Source organism: Portunus trituberculatus, chromosome 13 (assembly GCF_017591435.1).
Source record: "Portunus trituberculatus isolate SZX2019 chromosome 13, ASM1759143v1, whole genome shotgun sequence".
NCBI lineage: Eukaryota > Metazoa > Arthropoda > Malacostraca > Decapoda > Portunidae > Portunus > Portunus trituberculatus.
Window position 1 is genome coordinate 3,360,785 of NC_059267.1, and position 14,163 is coordinate 3,374,947.

Consider the following 14,163-nt stretch of genomic DNA (forward strand, 5'->3'; position numbering starts at 1 on the left):
ATTTTCCATATGTGCATATTATTTAAAAAAGAGTAAATTTCAAAGTTGCATTATGAGGTTGGGTCTTTGGTGTGGATAAAATAACTCATCGCTGAGTTCTGCCACTGCTCACTCCCTCACCACCTTGTGTCACTTGCTCCTTCGCTTACTCCCAGCCATGTGAGGACAAGCAGCACACCACAAACACTAGCACCATTTCCAAGCACTTTTTGCATTGAGCTTAACTTCTTTTTTACCTTGATAATCTTCTCACTTGCATCCCAAAATGGAGCCTTTCAATATTGTCAAGATGACCAATACACATCTTAAAAAAATCAAGGCTGTGAACTCATTTCTTCTGATATCATTGAACTTTTGGAGTCATGAAGTCATAGGAAGACTAACAGTAACAGGCTAAAAAATATTTCTACACATTGGAAAAATAGTTTCCAGTTACCCCAAAAAAGTCTATACATCAACTTACTAGAAGCAATATGAAGATTACTCTGAAAGCTGTTTGGGCGAATGTTTTTCTTGATTAATACCTATTCAGAATTCCATGAATCAAGTGTTATCCTTAATGAATTATCATTCTTGCATTACATACTTGAGAGACAGTTCCATCTTTCTTTACCCAGACAGGTTTACATAGTTCTTTTCATAGTTCATAACAGTTTTCCATTCTTATCTCTCAGCCTCAAGATATTTTTGGCCAAATTAGAATTTTTTTTCTTAGGTTGTGAGAATACATACCCAGCATTCAATATACTTGGTTATGAGACCCACCTTATACATAAGAATGTCCTTAACTTTCCTCCTCTGTGCTCCACACATTTCTTTCTCCATTGAATTATGGAGTGTACACACCCTTGAATATTTTCTTATTCTTCAGCAGTATCACATTTGCTTGTCACATTTTATATCAGTGCACAGTTGTTACTTATTTTGGTTCTTGTTTCATTACTACATTCCCTCTGTCCCAACAACATAAGGATTATATATATATATATATATTTTTCTTTCATTGAATCCATCTGATTGAGATGTTCACCTCACATTGCTGCCATGCTTCCCCCTCAATCCTCCGTGGACTGCATTTCCCCAAGGAATTAGTGAATAGCTTCCCCAAATTCCCTATTTCTTTAGCAATATTTTCCCCACAAAAAATATTCTTTATCCAAGAATTTTCAAGATACTAGCTGCTTGCCATATATTGTGATATTTTCCAAATCTTTCAAGGCGTCTGTAAGTAGAATTCTGACGTTAAAATGCAAGACAATATTTTAACAGAGATATGATTTTAGACGCATAGTGCAAGATATCTCATTTCTTTTCATTATAAGTTTTTTTTTCTATAACAAGGGAACGGAATATGTTTGACTTAGATGCATAGTTGCAAGGCATACCATGGTGAGTCTTGAGTACTCTTATTATTTCCTTACCATTATCGTTTCTTTATTGTTACCCCTTATTACTGTAGATACGTTTGCCATCCATTTGTTTGGTTGTTTTAATGACACGGCTGCCTGCCTATTGTGTGCAGCCGCCTGTGTATGTAGAGGCAAGAACAGCAGTGCTCAGATCATGCCCCAAAGCTGTCTGTATGTGTGTATGTTCCTCCGTCTGTGTTTAGGCCCCAGTGGGTGGTGTCAGTGTGTGTAGTTGTAAGGCCCAACTGTGTGATGGACAAAACTACCCTGAATGTGCAGTTTTACCTTGAGTTTCTCCCTCCCTGCCTTGAGTACTGTATTGTGACTCCTGTTTAGCTGTCTTGATGATGCTAGTACTATCTGACTGTCTGGATGCATTCCATATTATACCCTAAGTTGTGGTTCTTTTTATTTCATACCATTTTTATGAAGATTTTGTGTGCATACTTTTAGGTTTAATGATTCACAAGTACTTTTTTTCTATCTCAGACATACAAGAAAATTATTTGTCAAAAATTAAGTTGTTACTAAATACCTTTCACCTAACATCTTTAAACTTCCATTTTTGTATTCCTTTATTAAATCTTAACTTATTTTTAGAAATATTCATGGTCAATAATTGTTGGTTAAATTTGCAGTTCCTCTAAGACACTAATATTGATGCGTGTTGCCAATGACTTTCTTGCTGATTGCTGCATCATACTGAAAATGCCTCACTCATAACAATGGACAAAGCATAATAATATTTGTAAATTTTGACAAATATTAAAAGTTTACTTTGCAGATATGCCTATACTATTATGTACAAAATTTCAAGACTAGCAAGGCAACTTAAGTACAACAGAATAGAACCATATACATCATGTGACCAATCTCTTATTGCAAAATACTTACTAAGCATAATTTCTTCATGATTATATTTAAGAAATTGCTCTTAATTTTATTCTCTCCAGACACATTGTTTTGATTTTGTAAATTCTTCAATATCACCTTTCCTTTCCCATGGTACATGCCATTACTTGATTCAGTGCTGACCCTGCCTTCCTCCTCCACATTGATGTTTTCCCCAATGGTTACAGTACATCTATCTGTCTGGTTCTTGGCAACACGTCAGCCGTATACACAGTAGTGGCCCTGCCTCTGTGTTATGTGTGTGTGTATGTGTGAGTGAATGTGTGTGGGTAAACATGAGTGCGTTTCCGCCGAGATGCAGCGAACTAACGTGTTCTCCCCTTCTCTTCCCTCCCCCGTACTGTGTGTGGCAGCCGCGACCTCACCACCAGGTACTGTTACCCTCCACTCCCCTAGCTGCCCTGCCTCCCTTGTCCCACCACTATTGCCACCAACTTGTCTTGTCATTAAAAGAAAACTTAATGCATTGTCCTTTCAGGCATAAAAGAAATGCAAAACCAAAAGAGTATCCCTCAGTCCCCCCGAGGGCTAAACTTGCACCCAGTGGCATGCTTTTTTAAAAGATACTTTCTTCTCTTTCCAGCATTTGATTCTTCCTTGTGACTTCAAGTGAATGTGGCATTTGTATCTTGACATTAAATGTATCTTTATACTACATTTATATTTTGACCCCAAGTGTCAGAGATAAGCCCTCTTTTGCTCACAAAAATTTCCACCATTTGAAAATTTCCTTGTGCCAAATGCCACTACCCACTTGTTGCCTCACATTGATTTTCTCCTCCAATTCTTTGCATTTTTTGTTGCCTGTGCGTCTTGTGGAGCTTGGGTAGTACAGAGTACAAACTATGCCTTCAGAAATACTCTCGTCTGAGGTGGCTTCCTACAGTGACAAGAGAAACACTAGACTCTACTTAGATGCATATCCTGTTGAGATCCTCTATGCTGTCTCTTGGTAGCTGGTGGCTGCCCTTGCTGAGGAGAAAGAGAGACTGTAAAGGTGGACCCTGGCTCGTAGTGCCACTTAGACCAACTTCCACATGTGAGGGAGGGATCAAGCCTACCTGAGAAGCATGTTGATAGAAAAGAAAGAGACAGATATAGAGAGGAGGGAATGAAAAGAAGCCATCTGGAGATCCTCATTAGACTGCATGGAGGGTCTACTTTGGCACCACACAGCTCTTAGGCTCTTGGCTCAACTTGTAGACAGACTGCAGAAGAACTGGTAGATGGCTCTTGAATATTCTTTTTACGTAAGAGACTTTGATTAGTGTTTAGCTGGGAATGAATCTGTCTAGTTCCTACATGGAGAGTCTGTGACACCAACTCAAGACACACAGCTTGTAGACCTCAAACTAGATGTATTAAGTTATGCAAATACAGTTATTGTAAAGGCAAAATGTTGAGGAAGGGAAATAAATTATAACTATCAATACATTACATTGGTTATTGATCTCTTGCCAACATTATGGAAGAGTAATACAATGTAACAAGTTTAGTTTTCCCATTAACATCTCATAAGACTGCATGGTACATAAATATTCATATACAGCATCAAAATATAATCTACTATAAGTATATTGTGAAATTGCTTCATGCCTGTGTTACCATTTGTCTGGGGTCAGCCTGCAAGCCAGCAGTGTGGAGTTGGTGTAGCGCAGACTGTAGCAGCTGTGGTGCTGAGACTGAATGCAGTTCCTCTTAGTGCGGTATCTTGCACAGCGCTGTAGTCTTGTGGCAGCTCCTAGGCGTACCATTCTTAGCTGTGAGTGCCAAGTACAGTAATGATAAACTCAATTATTCATCTGTAAATTTAATACAAGGAATATATTCTTGACTAATTGGCTTTACATGGCACTTACTATGAGGTAGATAAGATTTTTAAAATGATAAAGTATTTTTGCTTCTATCCTTATGACTGCTAGTCAACTTTTTAAATATAAGAAAAATGGAAGAATCATCATTAAAATATGCAGTGTAAGTTAGGTTCTGTACATATATGCCATAATAAAAACATATTTTTACTCTTTAAGCACAAACCAGTATTTTGGTATATTAGGCTGTAGAGTAAATTAACCAGATTGATCTATTAATCAAATAATGTTTATCAATAAGTAAGATTAAATAGTTTGTAACTTTAGAATTAGTATTTATATACATTTTTTACAGTTTTGATTATAAAGGAAGTTTTCTTTGAAATATCGGAAGTAAGACATAGAACCTTCATGAGACATGGAGAAAAGTTTAGTGATTTAGTATTTCCCTCCCACAGAATTTAACACAGCCTTCTGTGAATGTCTAACACATAGGTTTGCACCTTGATGAAGGAAGTTAGAGCTTTAAACATTTTACACATGCCTTATTAGATCCTTGACACAGAGTTTCCACAGATAAAAACATTGAAAGGCATAAGCTACATACTGTTTTCCAGCAGTGGCACATCCTGCTGCTGTACCTTGCCTGGCACTGACTCATGTTGAGGGAAGTTGAAGTGAAATAACTTAGTGTTGACCAAAGCAATAATGTCTTCAGAGATTTTTCCCCAACAGGACTTGCATCATTGAGGAGCAGAGCTTTTCAACAATAACTTATTAATTTAATACAATTATTTGTACTTTTAGCTGATGTTAAGCTGGAGCGAAGGACTTTCCTTTTAACTGAGAGGTTTTGAAAGCAATATAAAAACAATGAAAAGAGAGTGTGAGAGTGGGTAGGAGGGAAAGTTGTAAGGAAAAAAAATTGTAAAGACATTTCATGTGGCAACTTAAACATTATCAATGAAGCCTGTCACTCTATATCTCTGATATATTTTTGTGATGTCTTCCTCAAAGGCACTATTAATATATTCAGAATTTTGTTTTCTTTTAATTCAGTAGTTTTTGGACAGCTTTTAGATTAGTACAGTTTTTTTTCTGTCATTTATTTAATTTACTTGATTTTTCAAGAAACTTTGTTTCATAAGAGCAGAAAAGGATCCAACAAAAGATACTTTTCCAATTACAGTGTCTCCATCCTTCTCTTTTTCTCTTATGGTTCATTCTTTGCACAGAACATCTCCCTCAGTTATCCTAGTAAAATTTGTCAGGTTTAGTTCAAAGCTCACACACACACACACACACACACACACACACACACACACACACACACACACACACACACACACACACACACACACACACACACACACACACACACACACACACACACACACACACACACACACACACACACACACACACACACACACACACACACACACACACACACACATTCACTGTTCTTTTCCTGGCCACTCTACTTGTTCTCTTGGGGAGCCTTTACTCACTGTAATGCTTCTTCCCTCACTCACTGTACCTTCTGTTCCCACACTGGTACAGCAGGTTGTAACATTGATCCCTCCTGGTCTCCCCCCATAGTAAAATCATGAGTGCCAAATGGGTGTCCGTGAGAGTCACTGAGGCGCAGAAATATGACCCAGTCTTCAGGTAACCAGCCCGGCACGTTGCATGGCCTTGCGGCTCAAGCAGTAGGAGAGCCACGGTCCTCATGGCAGTGAGGACGCTTGTGGATTTTGTAAAACATTAATTCTCTGTCTGACTCTTACCTAGTACAGTATTACTATTCACCATGGCTTCAGCGGTAGTTCGTGTGTAGACAGAGTATGACAGCGTACTATTTTTTAAAAAGAAATGTTAAACTTTTGGGTCTGGTTCGTACGTAATCTGCAAGTCGAACATTTGGCTTCGATCCTGTAGGCATATTATACCTTGCAGCCATAACACTTGCGATACCATAAACACTCCCAACACTCAGATGTAAACCTGTTAACCCATCCTTAATTAGTGCTCCTACATAACAACATGACAGAAGCAGTCCACCCTTTACCATACAAGCCTTTTAAACTCCCCAATCCCTTAGGATGTAAATGCTTCTCTGACACGGGTGTTTCAACTCTTCTCTATCTCTCTCTCTTGTCCTCTCCAGTCTCTTTCAGGTGCCAGTTGTTGCTGTAGTGAAGAATTAACGTGTGCCAACTTTGTATCCTTCCTCTATTCTTAGTTGTAATCTCTTTCTCTAAACTGTAAATAAGTATGATTATTAGGTTGGTTGTCATAATAGAGTGTGAGGGTGATGTTGTATTGTTATTAACTCAGTGCTGGTAGATCAGAGTGGGGTAAGCATATACCATTCTCAAATATTATTTGCTTCTTTTGCAGCTGTTTGAGGATGTTTTGTATTTATCTGTTATACTTTTGATAATTATATATTCAGTATATATATTCTTACCTTTTTTAATTTAGTACATAATTCTCTCCCTTTACTACGTACTTATATTCCACAGCCTATAGATATTCATATATGACACAAAAAGACCAGTTTTATCTGTCATCAGGAGAGAGAGAGAGAGAGAGAGATTGGTACTGAGGGCCAAGTGAAATCTTGATAGTGACAAAAATTTGAGTGAAGCTTTCTAAGTTACATGTAGCCTGTTGACGGGATGCTGCATAGAGAGGGTGATACAGGAAAGGGCATCCTTAGCATTGAACTGGGTGATATACTCTAAGAATTGATGATGAAATGGACTCTTTTATCGTTGGAAGGTAATAAATTTGCCACAACAAGAAGAGAACTTGTTTTTTAGTGGTGGGTGCAGTGTTGCTAAGTGAAGGTGCTCAAATTGTTTTGTGCTGCTCTATCCCACTGATAAAATGTGAATGGTTTCTCCTCCGGACTTAACTGTTTTTCCACCATCCTAGGCTACAGGAAGTCATCTGAGGTATTATTGTGTGCAAACATTTGCTTGAACATGTGAAGTGTGCCAAGTCTGCTTCTGACAAGTGTGCATGCTTACTGTGGTGTGGTGGCGGCAGAAAAAGAAATGCCTGATGTTCAGTAATGTAGAGAAGTGTAGCAGATTATTTAATTTGGTATCAGTAATTCACTGGCTGTATGCTCATCAAACTTCAAGTCTTCTAAATTACATGTAAGCAAAAATATGCACTCGTGAATCAAGTGAATGAGTGTTGGACTGTGTCGGTGTTCAGTGGATGTGGCGCCATGCAGCCAGTGAAAGACTAATCTCTCAGGATTTGTTACTGGTATTAGGCAGCTTCTGGAGCTTCACAAAGCTTAAATGCTTCATTAATGTTGCCAGAATGGTAGAGGATGTACTTTTCTTAAAAAAACTAAACAAGTGTCATTAAATAAAATACAAATAAAATCATATTCATGATGTCTGACCAAATTTTAAAAAATTCAGTAAATTGCATGGAAATTTATACATATTATGTGAAGTTGCATCAACATGGAAATGGTTGTAACTTGCAGCTAAAAGAAAATTTAGTAACTAAAGATTGATATAGATTGGTATAAATTTATCAGACACTTACTTTAGTGACTGCCCTTCCTCTTGTGTTTATTTGAATAAGTCCAGGATTCCACCTGATTTGTTTTGCACTGCCAATTATCTAAGATTATCCATTGTGTTGTAAGTTTACATTAGTAGAAGACAAATGCAGCAGTAAATTTCTTTTTATCTCAGTAAAGAAAAATATTTCAAGCCCTAAACAAATGTTACTTTTTGTTGTCACAATGATATATAATTTGCAATATTTTATTTGTTAAACATTTACCACCATAATACCAAGTGCTATTGTACCAAAAAACCTCATATAATAGTGTCCCCACTTATTTATCTTTCTACTTTCTGCAAACTACTTGTGCATTGACAATTTGAAATTTCTCTTGTAAGAAACTGTGCCAATCTTGAAGCAACATTTCTTTATTTGAACAAGTAGACTTGTAGCAAGTGAGCTTCATTGAAATGCTACTTCTCATTTGACCAGACAGCAATGCCATTCTCATCAACACAACAAAGCTGCATACTCTCAATTCCAACTTGTTAGTATGTCACTCAGCTGGTTGATTTACTGATTTGTGAAAGCTTTGTAGACCAATAATACCAAACATCATATCTCTATGTGAGCAAACACACCAGATGATTTTGTCTTCAGGAGACCAGTCTCTGCAGGCTCTCTCAGGAGCTTCTCCGGAAAGTAAGGAATTCTTAGCAGGTAGTATGCTGTATGCAATGCTACTCAGGTGTAGAGCCAAACACTTAACTCCTCTTCTGGCCACCACAGACCCTCCCCCCATGACCCTTTGTCCTCCCTGCTCCCACCACACCTCTACTCTCCTGAGTTAATACACAAGTGTCTCCCTCAGGGATGGTGCCATCTCCGTAGTGAAGATTCTCCGTGTGCTGCGTGTGCTCAGACCGCTGCGTGCCATCAACAGAGCCAAGGGTCTCAAGGTGAGCTGGGGATGGCTGGCCTGGAAGGGTGGTTGAAATGGGTTGCTGGGAGTGTGGTTGGAATGAAATGATGTGGTGGGATAGGGTGTATACACATTCTAGAAGGGACAACGGAAGCTTTAAAAAATGCAAATGATGGGATATAAGAGACATGCTGCAGTTAGATAAGGAAACAGATGTTTACTCACTTTGGTTGAAGTCTGTGATTTCTCAATTTTTTCTCAGAAATGCAAACTTTGTGATATTTTCTTTCATAATTTTTTTAGAATCATACAATAGAAATTGAAAGTTTTATTTCAGATATCTCTACAAATGTTTTCCATTTTATTGTTATTAGCTTTGTTCCAAGTGTAATGATCAAGTAAAGAGAGCATCAAACTTCATAGGAATGTTACAGCATAAGTAACATTCTCACTATCTTTGGAACATCTTTGTAACATCACTCTTTGTCAGGTTCCACATATATATATGTAAATGACAGGCTTGTATACTTATTGTTTTTTCTTTTATTAATACTTCCCCGCAATTCTTTCATCTCTGGTGGTGGCGGGTGTATTGGGATCACCTTGGTCACTTTAGCATGTAGTTCAGTGCGTCATAGTGGCCATTAAGACCATCGGCAACATCATGCTGGTCACCTGTCTGCTGGAGTTCATGTTTGCTGTTATTGGAGTCCAGTTGTTCAAGGTAAACACGTGACACTTGCTTCTGGATGTACTCTGGAAGGGAGGAGGTGGAGCATCACTCAGACAGGGAGGAGAGAGAAGAAGCATGTTTGGCTTGTGAACCATCTTATATTTTTTGTGTGTCTGTCTGTATACCAGCCTGATATATACTGCTAAGAGAGATATTCAAGACTGGTTTTCATATGTGTGTTTATACATTCATGTTCTTTATTATATTTACAAGCATTTTTCATATCTTGGTCACTTGAATAGTAAAAGTAATGATAATAATTCTCAGTTAAGCACTGCACACCTGGACATGTATTGTGTCAGTCAAGGTAAATGTATGTAAGTCAGAGCCTGTACCAGTCACCTCTCTGTTGCTGAGTGATGTCCCACCATGCTGCACCTCCTCATGGCCCTGCTGACTTGTGTTGCTGCAAGGAACTCCACTTGACTTGACTGACTCAGATATCAAGAAAAGGAAAGAAATCATATTATCTATCCAAGATTTTTGATGTCATAGGACAAGGATGTGCATTGAATCCATCGAAGTGCAGTGTGCTGGCCCAACAAAGCATAAGGAATGGAAGGGAATGTGTTGAAATTATGAAATAGTTTTCATTCCTCTTTAATCATCAGAAATAATTTTTGAAAATAGCCATGTTGTTAGCCCAAACACAAACAAATAGGTAAATAAAAAGAATGGATACATAGTAAATGCTCAGATTTCCTTTATGATGAAGAGAATTTGTTAGCCATATACTTTCCAACAACATAAGAAACAAGGTCATCCCCAGAAGTCTCATCATGGAGGTCCAATCCCTCACAGTTTGCCATAAAGAGCTTCCTGGTGTGGATTTGAGTGTGGACAGTCCTCTGACCTACCTCTCCATGGTACAGGTACTCATGATGTGTGCTGCCTCCACCACTGGCTCAATCCTACACTCACTCCAGTACCACATGCTAAGAGTGTAGAGGGTGTACTGTAATACACATCTCAGTTTTGTGCTGATATGCTGTATGTATGAATGGTCTGTGAAAACAGTCTGCATTCCAGAAAAAGATTATTTTAGCATATTGTGATCTTTTTCTGTCAGTTACTTCTTTTTTATCCTGTGGATTGATCATGAATATATTGATACCAGAAAAAGACAGTATCAATTTGGTTAAAGACCAACTGTTGACTCCAGGTAAAAGTATAAGTGAAAATTTTTCGTTAAATTTACAGTACTTCCAGATATTAATGTAATTGATAGTATAGAGTAGCTAGAAGATATGAGGATGATAGACATGATGTAGCTAGTAGAGTTAATGTGTGTGGCTTGTAGTGTGCACTGGCAGAAAGCATCACAAGCATTACTAGCAGTATGTCTTCATTTCTGCTCCCTACTAATATGCCTCCTCTTCCCTGTCTTCTACTGTGCTACTGCTGCTGCTGTTGCCACTGCATACTGCTGCTACTATTGCTGCTGCTGCCACTGCTGCTGCTGCTGCTGCTGTTGCTGCTATTGCTGTGTGTGTGTGTATGTGTGGGTGTCTGTGTCTGTATCCATGTCTGCCTGTTGTTCTTTGTCTCACCACTGCCACCTTACATAGCCATGGGGATGACAAAGCAGTGCAGCCAAATAAGCTGTGTCACTATGTGTCACTCAGGTTCATCAAAAAATGTTTTAGGTTTCACTAACACTATTGTAGAGGCAGAAAACTGGGAAACAATTTTCAAGCTTTATGAAAAGTACATTTCAGGACACTCTGTACTTTTCTATATTTTCATTCCATGTTTTAATGCAGGTGCTTTTTTCCTACTTTGATGCACTGTTTTTATATAGAAATTCATGTTTAATATTTTTGAACTTTAACCTCTAAACCTGTATGTGAAAAAGTTACTGAAAAAAATTCTGTGTCAAAATGGAACTACTTTTATTGTTTGTGTTAGATTAATTTCTATGAATACATTGTGGTGTGTGCCCCAAATGATATTTGCAACAATGCTAATGCAAAGTTTTTTTTCATTGATATGGTCATTTTTGATAGCATATTGTGTGATTAGATAAGTATTGATTCTTTCATACATTTTTCTCATTAGTGTTCCCACAGATTTTCCTTCTCTGTGTCATCTCTGGTTTGAGTCACAGTTGTCAATTAGTTGGATGTTCATATATATATATATATATATATATATATATATATATATATATATATATATATATATATATATATATATATATATATATATATATATATATATCACGAGCATTTTTCCCAAAATCACCTCAAATTTGCACACTTCATATGTTCCATGCATCTAATGTGTCCACATTTCACTGCATTCATACTTGCTAGTAATGTACACATCACCCATTTTCTGTGAAAGCACACACACACACACACACACACACACACACACACACACACACACACACACACACACACACACACACACACACACACACACACACACTAACAACATCTCAATGTGGCTTTCTTTGTATCTCTCTCCCTCTCCCCCCTCCTTGCTCCAACCAGTCGGTAGTGAAATGCGTGATCGTTGCCATTAAGACTATTGGCAATATAATGCTGGTCATGTACGTCCTGCAGTTCATGTTTGCTGTGATTGGAGTTCAGCTCTTCCAGGTAATGCTTCTTTATGTGTCATGTGCTCTCAGCCTAAGTCTCCTGCCAGCATGCTTGCACTCCTCAGGGCTTCTTAACTTGCAGGGCCTTGCTGAAAATGAAAAGCAATCCTTAACACTTATTATCTAAGCTTGTTTTGTAATGAACAGTAATGAACATTTGCATAGTGTTTTATTCAGGAGCTATAAAATCAGCTCTTGATATACTTACAGTTTTGGCCAAGGTACACATTTTTCATATAGCGATAATTACTAGATCACTCATGGATTTAGCTGCAGAGGGAACAACACTCATGAAAAATGTATCCATGATATCAGATGTTCTATTTACAAGTAATGGCCGTTTAATCTAGTGGGACGTGTAAAACTTGAAGATGCTTGACAAAGAAGCCCTGATATTGTCTCAGTTCCTCTTTTTCCTCACTTTGATGCATGTGTCCTGCTTGTTGTCTTGCTTGATTGTAAGTACTGTACAGAGTTCTTTTTGCTACAGAGATAAACCAAAGAAAGGAGACTAGGGTGTGAAACCATTAGCTAGGGCTGGATATTATGTTTAGGGTGAACTTTTAACTGTCACGATCTGAAGATCAACTTATCCTGACCATATTAACAATTTAGTAATGGTCAGGCAGAGTTCACTCTTCTTTCAGCTCCTCAAAATCTCAAGATGTTTGCAAAAATAATGTGCACAAGTGGAAGAACATATGAAAGAAAATGACTGTGTCCAGTTTGTCACTTCTATGAAATTCAGTCACATAGTATAGAGATGGAGAGACTTGGAGTATATAGACAGTGAGGCTTGAACTGAAGCATATTCAAAGACTGTACCATGGAGGCATTCCAGAGGCTCCACAGATCCCAGATGTGTTCTTGGGAACTCTTACCTTGTTTGTCTGGCATTTTTTTTATTTTCATAATTTTCAATTGATACAGGAGGAGGAGGTAGTAGACACCTACCGAAACAATAACTTATTCCCAGTGAGATCTAATAGCACTAGTTCAGGAGGTGCTGTGAACCTTCCATTAAAGCTAGTTGTGATCTCGTTGAATGTTTCCCTTTGTGTCTCACAACTCACAGCCTACCCTCTAAAGACAGCTCTCCTTCTTCACACAAAACTACATGCACTTACTACACATACACCTTTCACTCCAAATCAAAATTTAAAAGAAAAATGGGACCCAAAATAAACAACGCCTCGGAGTCTGCCTCTGGGGAGGGGACCAAAAATGTCCCCAGGTCGGACACCTCTCCTGTTGAAGACCACAAATGCCTTGAGACCTCCCTCAACTTTTTCTACATTAACTTCTGCAACATTTGCGGTCTTAGATCTAATTTTCAATCTGTGGAACACCACCTCTCCTCTACTAAACCTCATCTTCTTTTCCTCACTGAAACACAGCTATCTGAGGCAACTGACAGTAGCCCCTTCTCTGTTCCCTCCTACTTTCTCTATTCTCATTTTCATTCCAAAGCTGGATGTTGCGTCTATGTATGCAACGACTTAACTTGCTCTCTTGCCCACGCTCATGAGTCTTCCGAATTTTCCACAATCTGGCTACGACTTAACAGTCACTCTCAAACTAAATTCATCTGTGCTGTTTACCTCTCCTCTAACTCTTCTGACTATAGTAATTTCTTCGACTACTTAACTTCTAAAGTGGAGCACATTCTGTCCCTTTACCCTTTCGCTGAGATTTCCATTCTTGGAGATTTCAATGTTCACCACCAGCTTTGGCTTTCCTCTCCCTTCACTGACCACCCTGGTGAACTAGCCTTCAACTTTGCTATCCTCCATGACCTAGAGCAACTAGTGCAACACCCTTCTCGTATTCCTGACCGTCTTGGAGATATGCCCAACATTCTTGATCTCTTCCTCACCTCTAACCCTTCTGCTTATGCTGTCACCCTTTCATCTCCGTTGGTCTCCTCCGATCACAATCTCATTTCTGTATCTTGTCCTATTTTTCCAATCCCTCCGCAGGATCCCCGAAAGCGAAGGTGCCTCTGGCGTTTTGCCTCTGCCAGTTGGGGGGACCTGAGGAGGTATTATGCTGATTTTCCCGGGAATGATTATTGCTTCCGTGTTAGAGACCTATCTCTTTGTGCTGAACGCATAACAGAGGTGTTAGTATCTGGCATGGAGGCGTACATTCCTCATTCTTTTTCTCAACCTAAACCTTCTAAACCTTGGTTTAACTCAGCCTGTTCTCGTGCTATACATGATAGAGAG

At 38.5% G+C, this 14,163-nt stretch overlaps 1 protein-coding gene across 50 annotated transcripts in view; it reads left to right on the forward strand.

The window, feature by feature from the left end:
• The window catches only part of LOC123503122 (muscle calcium channel subunit alpha-1-like), a 230,015-nt gene that overhangs the window by 169,043 nt on the left and 46,809 nt on the right, over positions 1–14,163 (forward strand). For 46 of the 50 annotated variants that reach the window (XM_045252615.1, XM_045252618.1, XM_045252580.1 and 43 more), the window contains 3 exons: positions 2,675–2,692; positions 8,544–8,631; positions 9,211–9,318. In XM_045252615.1, coding sequence (XP_045108550.1) covers positions 2,675–2,692; positions 8,544–8,631; positions 9,211–9,318 — 214 coding nt within the window. The remainder of the gene's footprint in view (positions 1–2,674; positions 2,693–8,543; positions 8,632–9,210; positions 9,319–14,163) is intronic. The other 4 variants (XM_045252585.1, XM_045252584.1, XM_045252583.1 and 1 more) reach the window with 1 other exon arrangement.